The 25,409-nt window shown below is 40.0% G+C and overlaps 1 protein-coding gene across 2 annotated transcripts in view; it reads right to left on the bottom strand.

The window, feature by feature from the left end:
* Positions 1–19,832, bottom strand: part of fmn2a (formin 2a) — a 144,891-nt gene extending 125,059 nt beyond the window's left edge. For both annotated transcript variants that reach the window (XM_060933370.1, XM_060933369.1), the window contains exons 1-4: positions 19,751–19,832; positions 6,515–8,739; positions 5,403–5,563; positions 217–315 (exon numbers count right to left, since the gene is read on the bottom strand). In XM_060933370.1, coding sequence (XP_060789353.1) covers positions 217–315; positions 5,403–5,563; positions 6,515–8,738 — 2,484 coding nt within the window. In that variant the 5' untranslated portion in view covers position 8,739; positions 19,751–19,832. The remainder of the gene's footprint in view (positions 1–216; positions 316–5,402; positions 5,564–6,514; positions 8,740–19,750) is intronic.
* Positions 19,833–25,409: the final 5,577 nt, after the last annotated feature.

Raw genomic sequence — 25,409 nt, 5'->3', positions numbered from 1 at the left:
AGAAAGAACATCAAGCCACCATAAACAGTCCTCGTCGAAACTGACTGACTGCAAATGATGATGACACACACTTTCTATGATGCATGAACGTACAAGAGAATACAATGTGGATTTAACAGATGGGTTAAATGTAGAAGATGAATGTCACTGTGCTTGAAGCATGAGACAAATAAAGGTTTCTTCTTTAAAAAAAAAAAATCACTCTTTCATACACACCTGAACTGAACTAGAAGCCGGAGGCCAGAAGGTTTGTAATCGCCCTGGAGCTCGTGCTTCAGGCTGACCCAGTGGAGCCCATGTGTACCACTGATCCTTCTGTAAGAGAGAAAGAAAGAGAGAGATAGATATTGGAAAACAATGTAGACTATAGGATAAGTGTAAAAGCAGTCATTAAAGTCCATTTTAATATGGGAATGCCAGGAATGTAAGGAGAGTTTCTTTGAACCGTGTGTATCGAAAGGGGAGAGTGACCTCTGCTGGGACACACTCAGAAGTGCTTTTGGCTAAAGCGTTACGATGAGGTTGGTTTGATTAATTCAACATGAACGTTAGAGAAAACACACCACTGTATTTCAAATCAAATCAAATCAAGTTTATTTGTATAGCGCTTTTAACAATAAACATTGTCGCAAAGCAGCTTTACAGAATTTGAACGACTTAAAACATGAGCTAATTTTATCCCTAATCTATCCCCAATGAGCAAGCCTGTGGCGACGGTGGCAAGGAAAAACTCCCTCAGACGACATGAGGAAGAAACCTCGAGAGACTCAAAAGGGAACCCATCCTCATTTGGGCAACAACAGACAGCCTGACTATAATATTAACAGTTTTAACAGGTATAACCCTCAACTGTCCTCATGGGGCCATCCTTCACAGGAGCGGTGCAATAAAACTCCGACCAGACACAGGGCACCAGGATGGATCAAGCAGGTCCATTTATTTAACAGGTCCATGTATTTAAGCCATGTTTGTGCCTCAATATTTCTGCGATGCTTTGTTAGCTTCTACATTGATCTCGAGCTTGTAGAACTCGTCTCTTTTAGAACTTTTATTCTCGTATATTGATTTGCATCGTAGCCTTCGATTCAGTCGACGTCGTCATAATACAGTCTACATACTGTACATCAAACGTGATGTACCCAAGTTTATTCGCTCCATGTCGCACAGTGTGGCTTGCATTAAACATGTACGATTGTAGGCGCCGTTAGAGACCTCCATTAACAAGCAGGACAAAAAGTATAGGTCATGTGTAGCGCTTAGCAGGGGTGTGTGCATGGGTTACAGGTGATTTTTGAAATCAGGTGAATCTGGATTTACCTAGGTGAATTAAGTCGACATTCTTAAAAGCAATTTTTTTTTAATTCGGGGGAGGGGTGGGACTCATTTAAAAACAAAAGGGGGCTTGGATTTTTTAAGGGGTTCATAAAAGAATGAGAACGCTTCAACATCCGCTCTCTATTAACCTTCCCCTTCATGTCGCCCATCCTCTTATATCTCTCTACCTAGAATTACACTTATACACCTGTCTTTCTGTCAAATTTAATTTGCTTCCCCCCCCACTTTTTTACTCTCCTTGATGGGAATTGAACATAGAACCTTCTGCTCTGAAGTCTACCAGTCTACCACAATACCACAGAGGATTCAGTTATAATGATAAACTCATTTATATTATTCATAAATTCATTTGTCTAACATCATTCTACTTATTTCAACTCGCACATGCGTACTTCAAGAATATTTAGACTCGGCAATATGGCGGATTAGTCTTCGGCGTTCCTCCTAGAAAAGAGGAACAAAATACTGATATAACTCCAGATAAAGATTTTCAAATGAACGAGAATATCGAACATGACGAGGAGAGTTGTTCAACAGGTCAGTGTAGGTAATTCTCCAAATTCTCATTTTGATTGTGGTAATGATTATTTATACTTGTAGGGGATTCCGCGAACGACAACAGTGAAGACACGGAGCAGAATGAAGAGACTGGAAAGAAAGAACATCAAGAAGACTTCAAGAGCAAACAGTTCAAAACAGATAGAGGAAATACAATTGTAAAATCAACAATAAAATCTCCGTCCCTTAAATTTCAACCAATTTGTGAGAAAAAAAAAAAGACAAAACTACTTTCCGTTCCAATATGTTACTTGGTAAAATAGTGGAATTAAATGAAGGCTATGCAAAAGTAGTAATACGATTTGGAATAATAAACACATGGATGGGTCCAAATAAAATAGAAATAACAAATAAATTAAACATTCCACTAGATTATACTACAACAGAAGTATTCACTGCTGCACGTAAAAAAAAAAAAAAAGCCATTTATCAAGAACGTCCTTTGTTAAAGGATGTGCTTGATCATCAGAAATGTTTGTTTATTCTCATCTCATCATCGTTAGCCACTTTATCCTGTTCTACAGGGTCGCAGGCAAGCTGGAGCCTATCCCAGCTGACTACGGGCGAAAGGCGGGGTACACCCTGGACAAGTCGCCAGGTCATCACAGGGCTGACACATAGACACAGACAACCATTCACACTCACATTCACACCTACGGTCAATTTAGAGTCACCAGTTAACCTAACCTGCATGTCTTTGGACTGTGGGGGAAACCGGAGCACCCGGAGGAAACCCACGCGGACACGGGGAGAACATGCAAACTCCGCACAGAAAGGCCCTCGCCGGCCACGGGGCTCGAACCCAGACCTTCTTGCTGTGAGGCGACAGCGCTAACCACTACACCACCGTGCCACCCATGTTCGTTTATTAATGAGCATAAAACCCAAGTACGTCACAGTTATAAAATACATTGCCTTTCCCAACCCTAATTCCCCTTGGTAAATCTAGAATCACCTGATTTTTGAAATCACCTGTAAAATGTGTCGGTAGAAGGAAAAGAAGTGAAACAGAATAGCTGACTCAAGATACACATTAAAAAAGAACCCCAAAGCTCCACTTACTACGATCAGTCACACGATGATTCACGAATATCAGCCAAAGTATTGGCACCCTTCATAAAAACAGCACACTTTTCAAAATTACTTTTCCTCCCTACAGTCACTGATTATCCTGAGGTGTTTAATGATTTGCTTTGATGTGAGAAAACAGTGCTAATTTTAAATTTCAGCAAGTTTCTGCAGCATCCATCTGATTTCTTCATTAACGCTGGGCCAAAAATATCTAATCTCTGTGCGCACTCCCTCTCTTTCTGTCTCTCACCCACTCACCCTGTGGTGGGTTTCCCAAAAGCCTCTTAACGTGAACAGCATCTTAACTAGGAGAGAGAGTGTTCATTGTGCTGCTCGACTTACCATTTTTGCTACGATGCTTTTGGAAAACTCGGCACTGAATATTTAGCGAGACGTAATCAGATATACAGTTAGGTCCATATATATTTGGACACTGACACAAATTTTCTTTTTTTTTTTTTACCTGTTTACTGAAACATATTCAAGTTATAGTTATATAATGGAGATGGACATAAAGTCCAGACTTTCAGCTTTCATTTGAGGGTATCCACATTAAAATTGGATGAAGGGTTTAGGAGTTTCAGCTCCTTAACATGTGCCACCCTGTTTTTAAAGGGACCAAAAGTAATTGGACAATTGACTCAAAGGCTATTTCATGGGCAGGTGTGGCCAATTCCTTCATTATGTCATTCTCAATTAAGCAGATAAAAGGCCTGGAGTTGATTTGAGGTGTGGTGCTTGCATTTGGAAGATTTTGCTGTGAAGAAAACATGCGGCCAAAGGAGCTCTCCATACAGGTGAAACAAGCCATCCTTAAGCTACGAAAACAGAAAAAAAACCATCCGAGAAATTGCTGCAATATTAGGAGTGGCAAAATCTACAGTTTGGTAAATCCTGAGAAAGAAAGAAAGAAAGAAAGAAAGAAAGAAAGAAAGAAAGAAAGAAAGAAAGAAAGAAAGCAAGCACTGGTGAACTCATCAATGCAAAAAGACATGGACACCCACAGAAGACAACAGTAGTGGATGATCGCAGAATAATGTCCATGGTGAAGAGAAACCCCTTCACAACAGCCAACCAAGTGAACAACACTCTCCAGGAGGTAGGCATATCAATATCCAAATCTACCATAAAGAGAAGACTGCATGAAAGTAAATACAGAGGGTTCACTGCACGGTGCAAGCCAATCATAAGCCTCAAGAATAAAAAGGCTAGATTGGACTTTGCTAAAAAACATCTAAAAAATCCAGCACAGTTCTGGAAGAACATTCTTTGGACAGATGAAACCAAGATCAACCTCTACCAGAATGATGGAAAGAAAAAAGTATGGTGAAGGCGTGGTACAGCTCATGATCCAAAGCATACCACATCATCTGTAAAACACGGCGGAGGCAGTGTGATGGCTTGGGCATGCATGGCTGCCAGTGGCACTGGGTCACTAGTGTTTATTGATGATGTGACACAGGACAGAAGCAGCCGGATGAATTCTGAGGTATTCAGAGACATACTGTGTGCTCAAATCCAGCCAAACTGATTGGTCGGCATTTCATAATACAGATGGACAATGACCCAAAACATAAAGCCAAAGCAACCCAGGAGTTTATTAAAGCAAAGAAGTGGAATATTCTTGAATGGCCAAGTCAGTCACCTGATCTCAACCCAATTGAGCATGCATTTGACTTGTTAAAGACTAAACTTCAGACAGAAAGGCCCACAAACAAACAGCAACTGAAAACCGCTGCAGTAAAGGCCTGGCAGAGCATTAGAAAGGAGGAAACACAGTGTCTGGTGATGTCCATGAGTTCAAGACTTCAGGCAGTCATTGCCAACAAAGGGTTTTCAACCAAGTATTAGAAATGAACATTTTATTTACAATTATTTAATTTGTCCAATTACTTTTGAGCCCCTGAAATGACGGGATTGTGTTTAAAAATGCTTTAGTTCCTCACATTTGTATGCAATCATTTTGTTCAACCCACTGAATTAAAGCTGAAAGTCTGAACTTCAACTGCATCTGAATTGTTTTGTTCACAATTCATTGTGGTAATGTACAGAACCAAAATTAAAAAAATGTTGCCTCTGTCCAAATATTTATGGACCTAACTGTAGTTCACTGAGGCACACATTTGTCACAAACTTGATATACTTAGAGTCAGAAATTATATAATTATGGAAAATCTTAATATCTACACTAACACGAAGGTCAGTTACATGGAGATTATTCAACTGTGTAATTTAAAGCTCTAAGTATTTACAAAACAGCAAATGTACAGCTGGATTGGCTTACACACACACACACACACGCGCACACAAAAAAAAAAATACAGGAATAAGTTAGCCTCTGAGAACGTTGCTAGTTTAGTTTTAAAGTACATCATGATCTTTGATTAAAACCGGAATTAAAGTCAAGGAAAGAGAATAAAAAAAAAGGGAAAACGTACATTAAAACCAGGCTTCTCGACTGCATCACTTCCTGTGATTGGCTTTCTGAGGCAGTCATTGAAGGGCTGAAGAATTCCCAAAGCCAGAAACCGTGAACAAAACTTCTCAGCTTCTTCACCATCAGTATCAGCAGCAGAGCACCTTTCTAACAGAGAGCGACCTGGGAGAGAGAAATATCGGTCAATATAGTATGGAATGTTATGGCCGGGTTTTGATTTCTTTTTAATCCCATTTTCATGCAATTTGGTCATTCGCCAATTCTCACCTACTTGCTGGTTTTCCCCCATCACATGACCACTACCAGGCATGGGAGTGAAGGCGAGCATGCATCACATAACAGTTACCAGGCATAGGGGTTAAGGCTTTGGGAAACTCATTGGAAGGTACAAATGTGAACATGACCATGCTACCTCTCTGCTGCGGTCTTGAGCAAGACCCTCAGCCTCAAACTGTGCAGTTGTATCCTGTCCCAACTGTACATTGCTTTGGATAAAAATATAAACTGGATGAGGGAAAGTAAATTTGTTTCCTCCAAGAGTAGCACCATGTCTCCCAGTTAGACAACAGGAGTGGTTTTGCTCTTTTGGACTCTGGCCATGGATGGATGTTGCAGCAGGAATAGAAGAAATGGAAAATAAATCACTGAGATTGCATGCTACTGTATATAGGCTGAATATTACCAAAACTTTAAAAATGTAATGGAAGGAGGGAAAAGTATCCAAAACCAACCTACAATTCTAACTATTTAACTGTTTTAACCTTGTCAGGGTTACTATGAATCCAGAGCCTATCTTAAGAACAATGAGCTATCAGTGGAACACATTCACTCATTCACACCTAGGGGCAAGATAGACAGGTCAGTCCACCTACCGGCATAATTTTGGAAGGGAGAGGGGGACTGGCAAATGTTGGGGAAAACCCATACAGACAGGGGGAAAACAGCCTGAGCTCAGGGTTGTACTGGGGACTCTGGAGTGGTAAAGCAGCAACACAACCTGCCACCCTCAAACTATTTAGCATTTTTAAAAGAACTTTATACCTCTATTGTTCCTTTTTTCAAAAGATCATTTAAGTATTTCATTAAATAATCAAGTACCAACAGCTGCCTCACCTAAGAATACATCTTGAAATGTGGTTCTGGCAGATGCTGGAAAACAGGAAGATGATTGCTGATTTCTGAAAGTGTGGAATTCTCTTTGCAAAAGCTCATGACCCCTGTCTGAAGCCTGATACCAGCTACCATCAAAAACTGTTGGGCTAGCAATGCTACAGGAGCGCTGTCTGTGTGTCCTCCACCGCTCAGCTCTGAGTGACCCCTGACTCAAGCTAAGGTCTTGGCTAAGTTTGCGTGGATACACAGAGCTTTGGGCAGGAGTGCCATAGGATGAGTGTAGAGGATAAGACAACTGCCTCGTAGTGGTCTTCACATAAGACAGCTGAATGGTAGGGTACGGTTTGATCCCAGGACTTGAGGTTCCATATGATTGTAAGCCTGGATCCACAATGCTCTCTGACAACCAGGGGGTAAGAGAAGTGCCAGTACTTTTCCTCCGTTTCTGGCCAGTACTGCTTGGCCTAGTCTCCTCCATCATGGCATGTTCCTCACCAGGTGCCATAATGAGATCCACAGTGCTGACACTCTTCTGTGGTATGAAAGTTACCTGCCTGACTTTTGTTCTTGGGTCAAATCTAAGGTCAGTAAGCAGCTCAGTAAAGCCAGGGCTGACATTTAAATTCTGAGTTAGGCTGCTGTTTCCCTGGAGGCCATCCTCAATTGGGGATGAGAGAGATGAACTTTCTTCCAAATGCTCTTCTGCACTTCCATAGGACATGCTGGCTGTTGAGGTATCCTGGATGCTCAAGCTACTGGTTCCTTTGCTTAAATTTGCCTGAATGCTTTGGTTGCTTTCTGTTTTTGTAATAGTCATCATCGTATTCTGAATGTGGAAACCATTTCCTGTTTTGGAGACAGGTGCCACTATATGGTTATGCAATAGTTTTGTGCCACCTGAACTCTGCACACTTTGGCTTCTTGGTCTGTTTTCCGAGGATGTAGTTACAGTTTCAATTTTTCCATCACTAAAATTAGGAAAGGAAGAAGGAGGCATATATGGTACATCTGCTTCTGCAGCTAAAGGCAAAGATGCTCCAATAGTCTCGTCTTCGTGAGGTTCAGCTTTACTCTTTATGCTAATCTCCAGATCCTGGATGAGCTCAGGTTTCCCTGCTTCTGTCCATCTTTGTCCCTCTGCTCCATTGCCCCACTGCTGCACTCCAATGGTCCTCTGGATGTCCATCCAAATATCTTGATTCTCAGAGGCTGAATGGAAGCTGCAGAGATCACTTTCAGACCCAGACCTACTGGTCTCCCGCTTGCTGTCTTCCACATCTATATCCACAGATGACTGCCAACTTCCTGGAATCTGCCTGCTCTTTTCTGAATCACTGTCAGGTACAAGGCCTTCTAGATCCTCCTTTGAAATGGTCCCATGATCACCACCACTTCCACACTTATTCCCTTGAATCCCCACATCATTTCTGGATGCTGCCTTATGGGACACACCCTTCAGGATGTGGATGTTGGAAAAGACAGAACTCTTGGAGCTCTTGGTATTGGATTTCTTCCCAGTCAAATCAGCAGATGATTTCCGGACTTTTTCCTTAGACTTCTTTATCTTTCTGGAGCCATTTTCATCTTTGTAATCAAATCCATGCCTGTCTGTTATGCACTCTGCCCTGGATGCAACTGCCACCTTCTGCTTGGCTTCCTGATTTCCCATGTTCCTCAGCAAGTGAACCCCTTTAGCGATTAGGCCATGCCGAGAGCAACTGTTCTCTGGGTGACACTCCTGCTCTTTCTGCCTCTGCTGCTCAGTCTCTCCCTCCCATTTTTGCTCTGCACTCTTTGGCTTTCTCGGTCCCTCACACTGTAATCCCTGAAGCTCTCCCTCTGTGGCTGGGAGCAGCTGTTGCGATGATGTAACCTGTGACGCTACGATGGAAGACACGAAGGGGGGTGGCTCTTCATCCATCTCTTTTGCATTTTTTCTCTCTCTTTCTTGATTCCTTTCTCTCACTTTGCCATAGGCTTGATTTGGTGATTCACATCCCGGGATGCTGGATGACCGGCAAAACCGGGGACGTTCCGTTTGACCTGGGAAAGCCACACATGACTGAGGCTTTGAATCAGACCCTTTCTGTTGTTGTTTTTGTTTTCTGATGAGGCTTGTAAGGCTGCTCTTTCTCCTGTCTCTCTCCTGACTGACAAAAGGAGAAGGGTGGCAGATCTCTCGCAACAGGGGAAAATGTGTCTCTATAGTCTGGATGGTCTGCATCCTGTCTTACACAAAAACACACATGTATGCACACTTAGTTAATACACTTCTGAGAATTCTCACCTCAAAACACCACCACCACCACAGTGAAAGTTAAAAGTAATAGCAGATTAAATGGTGCTATAATTATAGGAACAAGAGAAATATACTACAACCCCATTTTCAAAAACGTTAAGACACTATGTAAAATATAAAAACGGAATGTGATTTGCGAATCATGAAAACCCTATATTTTATTGAACACAATACAAAGACAACATATCAAAATATTGAAACTGAAAAAAAAATGCTGTTTGAAAAATGTATGCCCATTTTGAATCCGATGACAGTAACGTTTCAAAAAAAGTTGGGATGGGGGCATATTTACTACTGCTTCTTTTAACAGCACTCTGGGAATTGAGGAGACCAGCTGCTGTAGTTTTGAACAAGAAATGTTGCCCCATTCTTGCCTGATATAAAATTTCAGTTGCTCAAAGTTCAAGGTCTCTTTTGTCATATTTTGTGCTCAATACTGTGCCAAATTTTTTCAATGGGAGACAGGTCTGGACTGCAGGCAGGCTAGTTTAGCACCTGTACTCTTACTACAAAGCTATGCAGTTTTAATACGTGCAGAAAGCGGTTTGGCATTGTGTTGCTGAAATAAGGAAGGCCTTCCCTGAAAAAGATGTCATCTGGGTGGCAGCATTTTGCTCCAAAACCTGCATCTATCATTCAGCATTAATGATGCCTTCCCAGATGTACAAACTAACCATGCCATGTGCACTAATGCACCCTCATACCACCACAGATGCCGGCTTTTGAACTGTGCACTGGTGATAAGCCAGATGGTCCCTCTCCTCTTTAGCCTGGAGGACGTGGGTCCATGATTTCTAAAAAGAATTTCAAATTTCAATTCATCAGAAGATAGGACAATTTTCCATTTCACCTCAGTCCATCATAAAAGAGCTCGGGCCCAGAGAAGGTGGCGGCGTTTCTGGATATTGTTTATATCTGATTTTAACTTACATTTGTGGATGCAGTAATGAAGTGTTTTCACAGACGATGGTTTTCTGAAGTGTTCCTGAGCCCATACAGTGATTTCCACTACAGACACGTGTCTGCTTTTAATGCAGTGTCTCCCGAGGGCCTGAAGATCACAGGCATCCAATGTTGCTTTTCATCCTTGTCTCTTGCATACAGAGATTTCTCCAGATTCTCTGAACCTTTTAATGATATTATGGACCATAGATGATGTGATCCACAAATTCTTTGTAATTTTACATTGAGGAACGTTATTCTTAAATTGTTGCACTGTTTGCCCATGCAGTCCTTCACAGAGCGGTGAACCCCTCCCCATCTTTACTTCTGAGAGACTCCGCCTCTCTAGGATGCTCTTTTTATACCCAATCATCTTACTGACCTGTTGCCAATTAACCTAATTAGGGTTGTTGGTTTTTTTACACAACTTTTCCAGTCTGCTGTTGCCCCCTTCCCAACTTTTTTTGAAATGTTTTGCTGACATTCAATTCAAAATGTGCATATATTTAAAAATAAATAAATAAAATTTCTCAGTTTCAACATTACATAGGGTTTGCATTATTTGCAAATCATCACATTCTGTTTTTATTTAGTTTACACAGCGTCCCAACTTTTTTTGGAAACAGGGTTGTATAAAGTGCATTTACCTGTGCAAAAACTGCTCCCGTTCCATACTATTACAGTACTCTAAACGTAAGGTGACCTCTAGCTTTCGTCTTGCTCTCTTTGCCTCTTAAAGAGGTGCCATTGAGGATTAACACTGACCTGAACTTTTCTCTGAGTCAGTCCTTGAGGAAGAAGGAAAATGACAAGCCAGTGGAAAGAGTAATGTCTGAATTTATCTTTCCCTTTTAAACAAAAACAAGAGCAAGTCACATGAATGGCGCATGAAAGCCCCAAGCAAGTCAGGAAACCCGTTCATACTGGTCTTTATCCCATTCAAACAGGATTATTAATGCAATATGTCACACTTAACTGGTGAGAATATGTCAGAGATAGGAATTGAGGCTATAAGTACGGTAGGTAAGGTATGAAACGTGATCTAAAATGTCAATGGATAGGAGGAATTTTATGGCTGATGAGTGTGAGCTACCAGACTGCTTGCATTACCTGGAAATTGGTGATATGCACACATCATGCACTCATACGTACACACGTATGATTAGTATCTACAACCCCGATTCCAAAAAAGTTGGGACAAAGTACAAATTGTAAATAAAAACGAAATGCAATAATTTACAAATCTCAAAAACTGATGTTGTATTCACAATAGAACATAGACAACATATCAACTGTTGAAAGTGAGACATTTTGAAATTTCATGCCAAATATTGGCTCATTTGAAATTTCATGACAGCAACACATCTCAAAAAAGTTGGGACAGGGGCAATAAGAGGCTGGAAAAGTTAAAGGTACAAAAAAGGAACAGCTGGAGGACCAAATTGCAACTCATTAGGTCAATTGGCAATAGGTCATTAACATGACTGGGGATAAAAAGAGCATCTTGGAGTGGCAGCGGCTCTCAGAAGCAAAGATGGGAAGACGATCACCAATCCCCCTAATTCTGCGCCGACAAATAGTGGAGCAATATCAGAAAGGAGTTCGACAGTGTAAAATTGCAAAGAGTTGGAACATATCATCATCTACAGTGCATAATATCATCAAAAGATTCAGAGAATCTGGAAGAATCTCTGTGCGTAAAGGTCAAGGCCGGAAAACCATACTGGGTGCCCGTGATCTTCGGGCCCTTAGACGGCACTGCATCACATACAGGCATGCTTCTGTATTGGAAATCACAAAATGGGCTCAGGAATATTTCCAGAGAACATTATCTGTGAACACAATTCACCGTGCCATCCGCCGTTGCCAGCTAAAACTCTATAGTTCAAAGAAGAAGCCGTATCTAAACATGATCCAGAAGCGCAGACGTCTTCTCTGGGCCAAGGCTCGTTTAAAATGGACTGTGGCAAAGTGGAAAACTGTTCTGTGGTCAGACGAATCAAAATTTGAAGTTCTTTATGGAAATCAGGGACGTCGTGTCATTCGGACTAAAGAGGAGAAGGACGACCCAAGTTGTTATCAGCACTCAGTTCAGAAGCCTGCATCTCTGATGGTATGGGGTTGCATTAGTGCATGTGGCATGGGCAGCTTACACATCTGGAAAGACACCATCAATGCTGAAAGGTATATCCAGGTTCTAGAGCAACATATGCTCCCATCCAGACGACGTCTCTTTCAGGGAAGACCTTGCATTTTCCAACATGACAATGCCAAACCATATACTGCATCAACTACAGCATCATGGCTGCGTAGAAGAAGGGTCCGGGTACTGAACTGGCCAGCCTGCAGTCCAGATCTTTCACCCATAGAAAACATTTGGCGCATCATAAAACGGAAGATACGACAAAAAAGGACCCAAGACAGTTGAGCAACTAGAATCCTACATTAGGCAAGAATGGGTTAGCATTCCTATCTCTAAACTTGAGCAACTTGTCTCCTCAGTCCCCAGACGTTTACAGACTGTTGTAAAGAGAAAAGGGGATGTCTCACAGTGGGAAACATGGCCTTGTCCCAACTTTTTTGAGATGTGTTGTTGTCATGAAATTTAAAGTCACCTAATTTTTCTCTTTAAATGATACATTTTCTCAGTTTAAACATTTGATATGTCATCTATGTTCTATTCTGAATAAAATATGGAATTTTGAAACTTCCACATCATTGCATTCCATTTTTATTTACAAATTGCACTTTGTCCCAACTTTTTTGGAATCGGGGTTGTACAAGCAATATGGCATACTTTCTGATTATTTCATAACTTGAAACTAACGGACATTTACAGACATTTCAAATATAACTTAAGTGTGTATGTATAAATTACAACTAATACACGCTTTGCCTACTGGACATATGACTTCATAAAAAATAAAATAAATAAAACACTTTGAGGTGTATACAGTAGTACCTCTGCAATAGTGAAATAAGTAAGGAATAACACACTTTGGGACGTGATGTTATAAGAAAAGCAACCCGAAAGTTGATTCTTTTTCTTTAACACCATGTCTTGAACAGTGTTATACCCTTTACCACAGTAACTAGCTTTATTTATCCAGCAACTTTCGCTGTAGTTATAGGAACGAACACACACACTACCGTTCAAAAGTTTGGGGTCACCCAGACAATTTTGTGCTTTCCATGAAAAGTCACACTTTTATTTACCACCATAAGTTGTAAAATGAATAGAAAATATAATCAAGACATTTTTCTGGCCATTTTGAGCATTTAATCGACCCCACAAATGTGATGCTCCAGAAACTCAATCTGCTCAAAGGAAGGTCAGTTTTATAGCTTCTCTAAAGAGCTAAACTGTTTTCAGCTGTGCTAACATGATTGTACAAGGGTTTTCTAATCATCCATTAGCCTTCTGAGGCAATGAGCAAACACATTGTACCATTAGAACACTGGAGTGAGAGTTGCTGGAAATGGGCCTCTATACACCTATGGAGATATTGCACCAAAAACCAGACATTTGCAGCTAGAATAGTCATTTACCACATTAGCAATGTATAGAGTGGATTTCTGATTAGTTTAAAGTGATCTTCATTGAAAAGAACAGTGCTTTTCTTTCAAAAATAAGGACATTTCAAAGTGACCCCAAACTTTTGAACGGTAGTGTACACTTACTTATAAAGAGTACCAGTCAAAAGTTTGGACATACCTACTAATTCTAAAACTTGTTCTCTTGAAAGATTCTTAAGACAATCAGTAATAAAGTAGAATTTACAGGATGGTTTTCATGCATCATGGAAAACCTATTATTTTATACACCTCTTAATTCAATGTTTTTTCTTTATTTTTATTAATTAAAAGTCTCGTCTTTAAGTAAAGATAGTTGTTGTTGTTTCTCTTTTCTTAATTGAGCGGTTCTTGATATAATATGTATGGATTACTACAGTCGTGGTGTTGAATAGGGCTATTTGCTGTACTTTTATTATTTACTGTTTGATCTCAAATGCATTAAGAAGGCAAGAAAGTCGTCCACTAATTAACTTTTGATGAGTCACAGATGTTAATTGAAAAGCCTTCCAGGTGAAGACCTCATGAAGCTGGTTTAGATAATGATAATAGCGTGCAAAGTGTCATCAAGGTACAGGAAACGCTAGATATTAATATCTAGAGGTGGACAAAGTACCCAACTTCATTACTTAAGTCAAAGTTCAGATCCCGCTGGTCAAATGTTACTCCAATACAAGTGAAAGTTGTCCAGTCAAATTTTTACTTAAAGTGCTGATGACACGTTTTTGACATCTTTGGCGATGTTTTATAACATAAAAAGTAATTCCCGATGATCCATATATTAATTCACAAAGGCGCCTATTTTACAAGTTATGATAAAAAACGCGGCTATTTGGGCAAATTTGACGGGGCTGCAGCACCCAGGAGACGAAAGAGGAGGAGGAGCTATATGACGTCAGCGAAAGAACCTTCCTCCTCACTTACCAGTTTGTTGTTGATGCGACAGGTGTTCAGTTTATCATTATTAGTATTTTTATTATACATTATTATACATTTTATATATATATATATATATATATATATATATATATATATATATAGTTATAGTTATTATGCCTTCGCATTGTGTTGCCGGCTTTTGCTCCAAAACCCACAAGGATGGGGTAAGTTTATTCAAGTTTCCCAGAGATCCCGAGCTGCATGCGAAGTGGGTGAAGCAAGTCAGGCGCACTCGTGACAAGTGGGAGCCCTCACCAACATCCGTCCTGTGCTCTGAACACTTCGATTTGGATTGTTTTGACACCCTTCCCAGCTTAAAAGAATCTCTTGGGTGTTCAGTTCAGCACAAACGAGTGTTACTACCATCAGCAGTGCTTACACAGTGTTGCCAGATTGGGAGGTTTCCCGCCCAGTTGGGCGGTTTCAAGTGCATTTTGGTGGGTTTTGAACATATTTTGGGCTGGAAAACGTCAGCAGTATCTGGCAACAGATACTGCTGACGTTTTCCAGCCCAAAATATGTTCAAAACCCACCAAAATGCACTTGAAACCACCCAACTGCGCGGAAACCTCCCAATCTGGCAACACTGCCAGTATTCCGGAGGGGGTCTACTAGTAGCTATGCCAGATCCAAAGACAGTCCTCCTGTCAGAACATGTGTTGTGAAACGACATAAGATAAAGGTACGTAGAGCTATAGATTCTACATGATAATCATAAATGTAATCATAAAGTCGGCGTGATATCAGTCATGTATTTGCTTGTGAAAGCTTGCGGCTTTCATGTAACTGCCGCCTAGCAACGAGAGGCAAAGGGTAAAGAGGGTAGGCTGTCCTAGATTCTATTCGGAAGAGATCAATACATGATTGCTTAAAATTAGGTATTTTAACAATTTGCATCTGTTTTGTGATTATCGTGACACTTGTGTGTTCTATAGAACTGTATGTTTTATCAGCACATCGAGGATCTTCCATCGGAGGCTTTAGCAAGTACTCGTAGCAACACTACACTTTACCCTTTGCCATGCGTTGTTAGGGAACGGTAGCAAGTACCCCGATGACCGACTTCAAGAATATGTAGAAAAAATTTAGAAATTATACTTTCCAAAAGTCATTTGAGCTTAGTGTATTGCGTTTCCATTTATATTGTAGGTTCTTGCTGATGTTTTTGCGGAGTATGACGCAGCTGCTGAATCAGAAGCTGCAGAGTTTGTATGTACTAGTTTTGAACATTCACATTATTATCAATCTCATTTATTTAAAATCAGATAAAATCATGCCATCATGATCACTGCTTAAAGTACCAGTATTTGGTTGTTGAAGAGCTAGCACTAGAGAGTTCACCGGCGTTTTCATGCGCCATTTCCATTGAGTAGAACCAGAGTAGAACAGCCAGTGAACCGCAGCGTGTTCTTCCGCTGATGTCACAACATGGCCGCGAGCCACGGACCTAGTTTTCTTGCGCTGTGCAATTAAAAGTTGGATATTCGCGTAACAACAGCTTCTTTACACGTAATTATAACAGAAATCTAACATGTTTGCCATGTTGTATAGTTTATTTAAGAAATTGCATAGAGTCATGTTCGTGTCATCAGCCCTTTAAGTACTTGCTTTTAAAAATACTTAAGTATTAAAAGTACATTTTCTGTCAATGCATTCTTGTATTATTGACACAACGCTTACAAAACCTAATGCCTCTGAAGCAACCGACTGGATTATTTTGTGAATTCACAAAAGGAACACATGCTGTGCCATCATGGTGGTTTAATGTTAAGCTAGCTAGTTAGTGAAGCTCCATCTGACATGCTAGCAAACTCTTTTCAAACTCTAAATCATATTGGGTAGCTAACACTACTAGAAAAGAAAGATTTCTACATTGATTATTTGGCAAGATTATGCTAAAACATTTCTGAAAGGACTTCAGATAAGTTAACGTTATTCATGTTAGCGTAACTCCGTTTTTACATGCTAACTAACAGTGTCCAAGTTAACTAGCTATGTGTAAACGTTAGCCGTGGACAAGGCGACGGCAACTTGGCGGGTAAATCCATAGAAAGTCATTTGACTAACCAGACTGCATATTTACGTTTGCAACGTTATCGCTAGCTCTAAAAGCACAGACAACTTCATTGCAAGCTTTCTCTTGGAATAAACCATTTACAGATCTCAAGATGCTCCCACAAGTTGGACGACGAGTTTTTGGAGGCCGTGATGTGGTTCGTTTTAGGTAAACAAAGCAAACATTTAAAACGAAACAATCTTTAACCCTTTCTGAAAACTGAAACATGGGTTCTAGATAAAGCCATGGGGGCATGCATTCCCCAGAAGAACCGCCTTCTTCCATTCTGCCATCAACTGATCGTGTTCAAATAATGCTGCTGAGAAATCACTGATCTTGATTTTATACAGTCTATGAATGTGATGTGACCCAAGTGATTACTGATCAGCTGTCTCAGTGTCACCTGCGAAAAAACCAATCAGGTTTTAAAAAGAAAAGAAAAAAAATCCACTTTCAAAGCTGCTTCATAGTAACGAGGACCTTGATAGAAACGTAGTGGAGTAAAAAGTACGATATTTGTCTTTCAAATGTAGTGAAGTTAAAGTCATAAGTTTCCAGGAAAAAAAAAGTCAAAAAGGGTACTTAAGTACAGTATTCAAGTAAATGTACTTCGTTACTGTCCACCTCTGCTAATATCAAACATGTTTTGTCTTTTTTTTTTAAACACTTTTTTGTTTAACACACAATTCCATTTATCATATGACCTGTACAGACCGGCACGCTCTTAATAAAACCATTGGGTAAAGTCACATGACCGGGCAGATACGGATTTTAGAATCCAGTCCGGAAAAAGCCGCATGCGGCCCCAGACCCGTTCGCCTCGCTTCCTCCGTTTTCATTTTGCTCCGAATTGTTACTTTGAAAAATGAGCGACACAACTGAGCACAGTGAGAGTGAAATTTAATTATTTATTTTTAACAATTGTTTTCTTCAAAAATACAATCAATATGTCCTTCACTCAAGGCTTCTGTGACATTTGGTTTGTTGCCTTTTCCATCTTTTCTGAGGTCTCTGCGCTTGGACTTCAGGACGTCCCTGGACTTTTCAAAGTCTTTGTCTTTCAGGATGTTTATCTTACTGTTGTAGTTGTCAAGTTAGCGTTGAATACTTTGTGAAAACATACAGTGGTGCTTGAAAGTTTGTGAACCCTTTAGAATTGTCTATATTTCTGCATAAATATGACCTAAAACATCATCAGATTTTCACACAAGTCCTAAAAGTAGATAAAGAGAACCCAGTTAAACAAATGAGACAAAAATATTATACTTGGTCATTTATTTATTGAGGAAAATGATCCAATATTACATATCTGTGAGTGGCAAAAGTATGTGAACCTCTAGAATTAGCAGTTAATTGAAGATGAAATTAGAGTCAGGTGTTTTCAATCAATGGGATGACAATCAGGTGTGAGTGGGCACCCTGTTTTATTTAAAGAACAGGGATCTATCAAAGTCTGATCTTCACAACACATGTTTGTGGAAGTGCATCATGGCACGAACAAAGGAGATTTCTGAGGACCTCAGAAAAAGCGTTGTTGATGCTCATCAGGCTGGAAAAGGTTACAAAACCATCTCTAAAGAGTTTGGACTCCACCAATCCACAGTCAGACAGATTGTGTACAAATGGAGGAAATTCAAGACCATTGTTACCCTCCCCAGGAGTGGGCGACCAACAAAGATCACTCCAAGAGCAAGGCGTGTAATAGTCGGCGAGGTCGCAAAGGACCCCAGGGTAACTTCTAAGCAACTGAAGGCCTCTCTCACATTGGCTAATGTTATTGTTCATGAGTCCACCATCAGGAGAACACTGAACAACAATGGTGTGCATGACAGGGTTGCAAGGAGAAAGCCACTGCTCTCCAAAAAGAACATTGCTGCTCATCTGCAGTTTGCTAAAGATCACTTGGACAAGCCAGAAGGCTATTGGAAAAATGTTTTGTGGACGGATGAGACCAAAATAGAACTTTTTGTTTTAAATGAGAAGTGTTATGTTGAGAGAAAGGAAAACACTGCATTCAAGCATAAGAACCTTATCCCATCTGTGAAACATAGTGGTGGTAGTATCATGGTTTGGGCCTGTTTTGCTGCATCTGGGCCAGGACAGCTTGCCATCATTGGTAAAACAATGAATTCTGAATTATACCAGTGAATTCTAAAGGAAAATGTCAGGACATCTGTCCATGAACTGAATCTCAAGAGAAGGTGGGTCATGCAGCAAGACAACGACCCTAAGCACACAAGTCGTTCTACCAAAGAATGGTTAAAGAAGAATAAAGTGAATGTTTTGGAATGGCCAAGTCAAAGTCCTGACCTTAATCCAATCGAACTATTGTGAAAGGACCTGAAGCGAGCAGTTCATGTGAGGAAACCCACCAACATCCCAGAGTTGAAGCTGTTCTGTACGGAGGAACGGGCTAAAATTCCTCCAAGCCGGTGTGCAGGACTGATCAACAGTTACCGCAAACGTTTAGCTGCAGTTATTGCTGCACAAGGGGGTCACACCAGATACTGAAAGCAAAGCTTCACATACTTTTGCCACTCACAGATATGTAATATTGGATCATTTTCCTCAATAAATAAATGACCAAGTATAATATTTTTATCTCATTTGTTTAACTGGGTTCTCTTTATCTACTTTTAGGACTTGTGTGAAAATCTGATGATGGTTTAGATCATATTTATGCAGAAATATAAAAAATTCTAAAGGGTTCACAAACTTTCAAGCACCACTGTAAGACAAAAGTGTCAGGTTCGTAGTCCAAGTGTCCTTTTTTCTTCACTTGTACATGGAAACGACCTAGCAAGCTGTCGAGCTCCTTCGAGGGGACGACGGTTAGGTCTCTTTCCTCCTTAACTTCAGCAAGAAACCTTTAGCTGTTTTTTTAACAGTGTTTTCTTGTTGTCATTGTATAAACAAGTGAATTTCTTCATTCAAAAGTACCTTTTTTTTCATTTTCTTCGACAATTTCAGCTAGTTCAATTAGGTCTGTGTCTGATAAAGCATCTGGATAATAAAATTCATTTTCCCTGTGCTCAGTTGAGTGGTTTTTCCACACACCGTTGTTCATTGTTTTCCAGTCTGTATGTTAGCTTAAAAAGGTCATATGATAAAATGCTTATTGACTGACTCAGGTCGGGCCGGATGGGAAAACATTTGGCTCTTGGTCGTTTGTACGGACCTCGCTACGCTTGGTCTGTACAGCATGATCTCGAGTCAAATATTTTCTGTCTGGCCCTCCCACTCAGTCAACAATTGCATAATATGTTCCAGATGTTATTTCATCATTTTGATATCTTCAGTATTGTTCTACAATACGATACAGGAAAACCTATGAATGAGTAGGGGTGTAAAACTTTTGACTGGTACTGTACATAAAGCCATAATGCCAATACATATGCTATCTTAAACATGCAATAAATCAACTCACCTTTTTCGATCACTGATTGGAAGCCCACACCTTCACGTCAGAAACATAAGACAGAAGAAGCGAAACAGGGAGCGATAGAAAGACAGAAACAGCACCTTCTGGACTGAATGGAGTCGAAACACAAGCAAGTATTTGTGATGTTCCTTTTGCTGATCCTCTGCTTTGGTCACATGAAGGAAAGCTTCACATCACATGCTCTCTTCTGTTACATATTTTTCAGACACACAAAACTAGACTCGCTGAAATTCTTCTAACAGTATATACACACACAACCCCAATTCCAAAAAAAGTTGGGACGCTGTGTAAACTGTAAATAAAAACAGAATGGGATAATTTGCAAATCATGGAAACCGTGTATTTCATTGAAAATAGTACAAAGACAACATATCAAATGTTGAAACTGAGAATTTTATTGTTTCTTGAAAAACATGCACTCATTTTGAATTTGATGTCAGCAACACGTTTCAGAAAAGCTGGTACGGGGCGTGTTTACCACTGTGTTGCATCACCTCAACTTTTAATAACACTCTGTAAACGTTTGGGAACTGACGACAACAATTGCTGTAGTTTTGAAAGAGAAACATTGTCCCATTCTTGCCTGATACACAATTTCAGTTGCTCAACAGTCTCCTTTGTCGTATTTTGTGCTTCATAATGCGGCAAACGTTTTAAATAGGAGACAGGTCTGGACTGCAGGCAGGCCAGTTTAGCGGCCGGACTCTTTTACTACAGAGCCATGCAGTTTTAATATGTGCAGAAAGCGGTTTGGCATCGTCTTGCTGAAAGAAGGAAGGCCTTCGCTGAAAAAGATTGTGTCTGGATGGCAGCATATTGCTCTGAAACGTGTATCCATCATTCAGCATTAATGATGCCTTCCCAGATATACAAGCTACCTATGTCATGTGCACTAATGCACCCTCATACCATCACAGATGCCAGCTTTTGAACTGCGCACTGATAACAAGCCGGATGGTCCCTCTCCTCTTTAGCCTGGAGGATGTAGTGTCCATGATTTCTAAAAATAATTTCTACTTTTGATTCACCAGACCTCGGGACAGTTTTCCACTTCGCCTCAGTCCATCATAAAAGAGCTCGGGCCCAGAGAAGGTGGCGGTGTTTCTGGATATTGTTTATATCTGGTTTTAACTTGCATTTGTGGATGCAGTAATGAAGTGTTTTCACAGACGATGGTTTTCTGAAGTGTTCCTGAGCCCATACAGTGATTTCCACTACAGACACGTGTCTGCTTTTAATGCAGTGTCTCCCGAGGGCCTGAAGATCACAGGCATCCAATGTCAGTTTTCAGCCTTGTCTCTTGCATACAGAGATTTCTCCAGATTCTCTGAATCTTTTAATGATATTATGGACCATAGATGATGTGATCCTGAAATTCTTTGCAGGTTTACATTGAGGAATGTTATTCTTTTTGCCCACGCAGTCTTTCACAGAGCGACAAACCCCTCCCTATCTTTACTTCTGAGAGACTCCACATCTCCGGGATGCTCTTTTTATCCCCAATCATCTTACTGACCTGTTACCAATTAACCTAATTTTAGCATTACACAACATTTTCAGTCTTTTGTTGCCCCTTTTCCAACTTTTCTGTAACGTGTTGCTGAAATCAAATTCAAAATGAGCATTACATTTTTCAAAAAACAATGAAATGTCTCCGTTTCAACATTTGATATGTTGTCTTTGTACTATTTTCTATGAAATACAGGGTTTCCGTGATTTGCAAATCATCACGCGCTGTTTTTATTTATGTTTTACACAGTGTCCCAGGTTTTTTTTTTTTTTGGAATTGGGGTTGGATGTATGAACACGCAACAAACACTTGTGCACACAAATAAAACCAGGCTTTGTGCTCCATGTCAAATTGTGGATTTTATTCTGAGGGGGAAAAACAAAAAAGGAAAAAAAATTCCACAGTTAGTTCAATTCATACAAAAGTGCCAGCATTACACCAGTTATCACACCCAATAATGAAACCTTTACACAAGCGCTGCTTTCGCAAGATCTTTTTAAATTGTAATACAAGTGACACAGGAGGCAATTTCCCACTTTAAAAGAAGAAAACCTTTTCGATAGTAACCGCTAACTCACATGGAACTTGTATGATCGATGCGCTATATAATCTAATATTAATGGTCTAATAAGAACTGAATTAAAACACTATCTTTAAGGTTTTCTGTAAAGAGATGCGTATTTACAATTATGAAAGGAGTTTCCAGTAGCAGCGCTTTGTAACAGTCGGAATTAAAACTGTCGTTAAGTTTTCCATCGCTGGAAAGTGTTCAGGACAGATGAGTTTGTGCTTTACAGTTTCTTAAACATCACAAGCTGCGTTTCTGTCTTATTAACTTCAAGAGAAAGTCAGAGAATGGGATCTTATAGCTGCTGTAACAAGTGATAACATGGAATCATCTAATCTGGGCGATTATTCAAATTACATCCTGTAAAACACTACAGCTAGTGATACACGGGGCAACTTTTTGCCAAGCGATTGCGCTTCGACACTTTCCCACTCAGATTGGGTGACACAATTTATTTCTATCTGAATGATTCTAATCATCTTGGGCAACTTTTTAAGATCATCCAATCAGAGTGTTAGCACATGACCACCTGAGAGCTTTTGAAATTTTCAACAAAGATGGCAGCGTCTCCGGCAGTGGAGCGAAGAAAAACAGAGACAACTTGTATCTTATGGCGGCAAGTTGTTCTGTGTAAACCCAAAGTGGTGACTTCACTTCATCTGCTTGGAAAACCGACAGACGTCTATTTCTGTGCGCTCAGGTTGTAATTAAGACATCATTTTATCTTTTTCAGCTAAGTATAAACTGCCGTTAGCTAACCACCGCTTCACAGAGATTGAATCGGATTTAGGTAACTAGCGGTGTTTTTTGCTAACACAGTTAGCTGAAAGTTATCGCTAGGTTATGTAGGGATAACGTTAGCTCTCTTGTATCAAGTTAAAAGTGATGGGCAGCTCATTATTTATTTTAATTTTTTTGTGAGCTGTAATGAAGATTAAACAATTATGTTTTTGCCATTATGTTTTGCGTGATGTATGTGCCAGTATTGGGGAGATAGAAACTGGTTCTGTCCGTCTGGCCACGTTTTCATTTCCGGCCCATATCTTTAAAACTACTGAAGATATCTTCATGAAACTTTGTATACATATCAAGCAACATGCGAACTGGTGCCTTTTGCCATTTTGGATTTTTGAAAAAAAAAAAATCAAAAATTTTTACATTAAAAAAAAAAAGATTTTGACTTTGTTTCTAAGAGCAATGTTCGTTTCCAGAACATATATCCAAAACTATTCGTGATACAGATTTAAAACTTGGTGTACATGTTAACAAGATGATGTAGATGTGCCTTTTCATACTGAGAAATTTTCATTTTTCATGTTTTCATTGAAACAATTTCAGACTCTCAGGTTAGTCTTTGTTTGTTTCCAGAGCAGAACTTGAAAACTGAGTGGGTTGGTCTTGAAAGTTGGTATACGTGTTGATTAAGTAATGTATATGTGCCTTTTGATACGAAGAAATGTGAGAATTTTTAGCTCAGCTGGACCAAAGGTCTGGTGGGTTTATTATGCCATGGGCTGCTGAGGTCAGTGTAAAGAGGTCGGGTTGGTTTCCTGCAGCAGAACTTGAAAAATCTCATCTCATTATCTCTAGCCGCTTTATCCTGTTCTACAGGGTCGCAGGCAAGCTGGAGCCTATCCCAGCTGACTACGGGCGAAAGGCGGGGTACACCCTGGACAAGTCGCCAGGTCATCACAGGGCTGACACATAGACACAGACAACCATTCACACTCACATTCACACCTACGGTCAATTTAGAGTCACCAGTTAACCTAACCTGCATGTCTTTGGACTGTGGGGGAAACCGGAGCACCTGGAGGAAACCCACGCGGACACGGGGAGAACATGCAAACTCCACACAGAAAGGCCCTCGCCGGCCACGGGGCTCGAACCCGGACCTTCTTGCTGTGAGGCGACAGCGCTAACCACTACACCACCGTGCCGCCAACTTGAAAAATGTGACAAATAATATCTTGAAACTTGGTATACAGTTGGTATATAGGGCAGCGGGGGATATAGATGACTCGGTCGTCTTGCTAGTTGTAGCATATGTGATTGAGGCTAGTAGCATTTATAAAGAAAAAGTATTTATTATTAACAGAATAATGTGGTTATTTTGACTTGTATTCAAATAACGGCAAATTATCTTCTGACCAGCGGATCTATTCAGTTTTGTTCCAGAAGTGATACTTACTTAAGTAAAATAAAGGCTGAAATCAAGACAAAAGTGACCACAGTGTCCATCTTTGTGGCGTCTGTCTCCCTGGCAATAGATTTGCTCTCATCTGATTGGTTGTTGCCGATTGCCTGTTGTCCTAATCCGTTGCCCCGTGTATCATCACCTTACAAGAAGAAGAATGAAACAAGTCTGGCAACGCGTTTAGTTTATTCAAGGGTTAATACACCAATTAACGACCATCAATTAACCAGCAAATGAAAATTCTGCATGTAGCGTTAACTGATTATTATAATTTTTTTAAATAATCAATACAAAATGTGTTTTAGACAAGCTAAAAATCCAAGAATCAAAGCACCAGAGCAACTTACAATACTTTACATTTTAGCCACTTTAGCTTCATAGCTTCAATAAAGGAAAAAAAAAGATGCAGCAGCAAATTTTGAACATCAAACATACCTCGGCTCATTCACCGCACTGGGGTAAATGATAATTAAGTGGAAAATCTATACTGCGATAGTTTTACTGAAATATAGGTTATTATTTACTGACCTGTAGGATCACTAGGTGTCCAGGAGAGGACACTGCAGCACTTTCAGCACTTTATTTTTTTGGTTCTTCGTGTTTCTAAGATGAAACTACACTAACGCTGACCTGCTCTTCTGAATAAGTTGATCAGGATGCATTAATGTTGTTGTTTTTTTCCCTTCTGTGCACAAAATTGAGATTAAAACCTACTGTCGAAACACAGTAACACACTGTATGAGCTATACTGGACTGATTCATGTTTAAAGCACAGGGTTTTTATAGCAAACATTTTCACAACAAATCAAATCAACAGCTGGAGCCACATTATCAAAAATCAGTACAATAAAATGCTTTTAAATTATGCAAATCACCCAAACATCATAAAGATATTTGGATCTTAAGAAAGAAAAAAAAAAGTTTCATCAAGAGACACCCTGTGGTTGCTGTCCACGCACAAGGAATCTCAATTATGTACAAATAACAAAATGTTTAATATGGAAAATAAACAGCTCGTGAAATATGGAATCAATTTTGTGCCAAAATGTTCATACAATACTTTTGAAATATCAAACAAAAACGACAAATCAAAATACAAAAAAAAGTCAATTTTTTTAGACTGGCAAACAAATTATTCGTGTAATCGTGCAAAATATCAGTCTATTACTCTTCAGAAACCTTTTATTTTTGTTCCGCGTCTTTCTCAGTTTTGTTTGACGTAATTTAATTTGGTTGCGATTCCAGCTTTCTCGTTTGCGCTCCCTGACTTTTTGCTTGCAGTTTTGGCACAAACTTCACGTGTGGGTGGGCTGTCCAGGAACGCATTCCCATTGGCTAACTTGTGTTTGACTGACAGCTACGCTCAGCC

Source organism: Neoarius graeffei, chromosome 11 (genome assembly GCF_027579695.1).
Source record: "Neoarius graeffei isolate fNeoGra1 chromosome 11, fNeoGra1.pri, whole genome shotgun sequence".
In the NCBI taxonomy this organism is placed as follows: Eukaryota; Metazoa; Chordata; class Actinopteri; order Siluriformes; family Ariidae; genus Neoarius; species Neoarius graeffei.
This window is presented reverse-complemented; position numbering and strand designations above follow the sequence as displayed.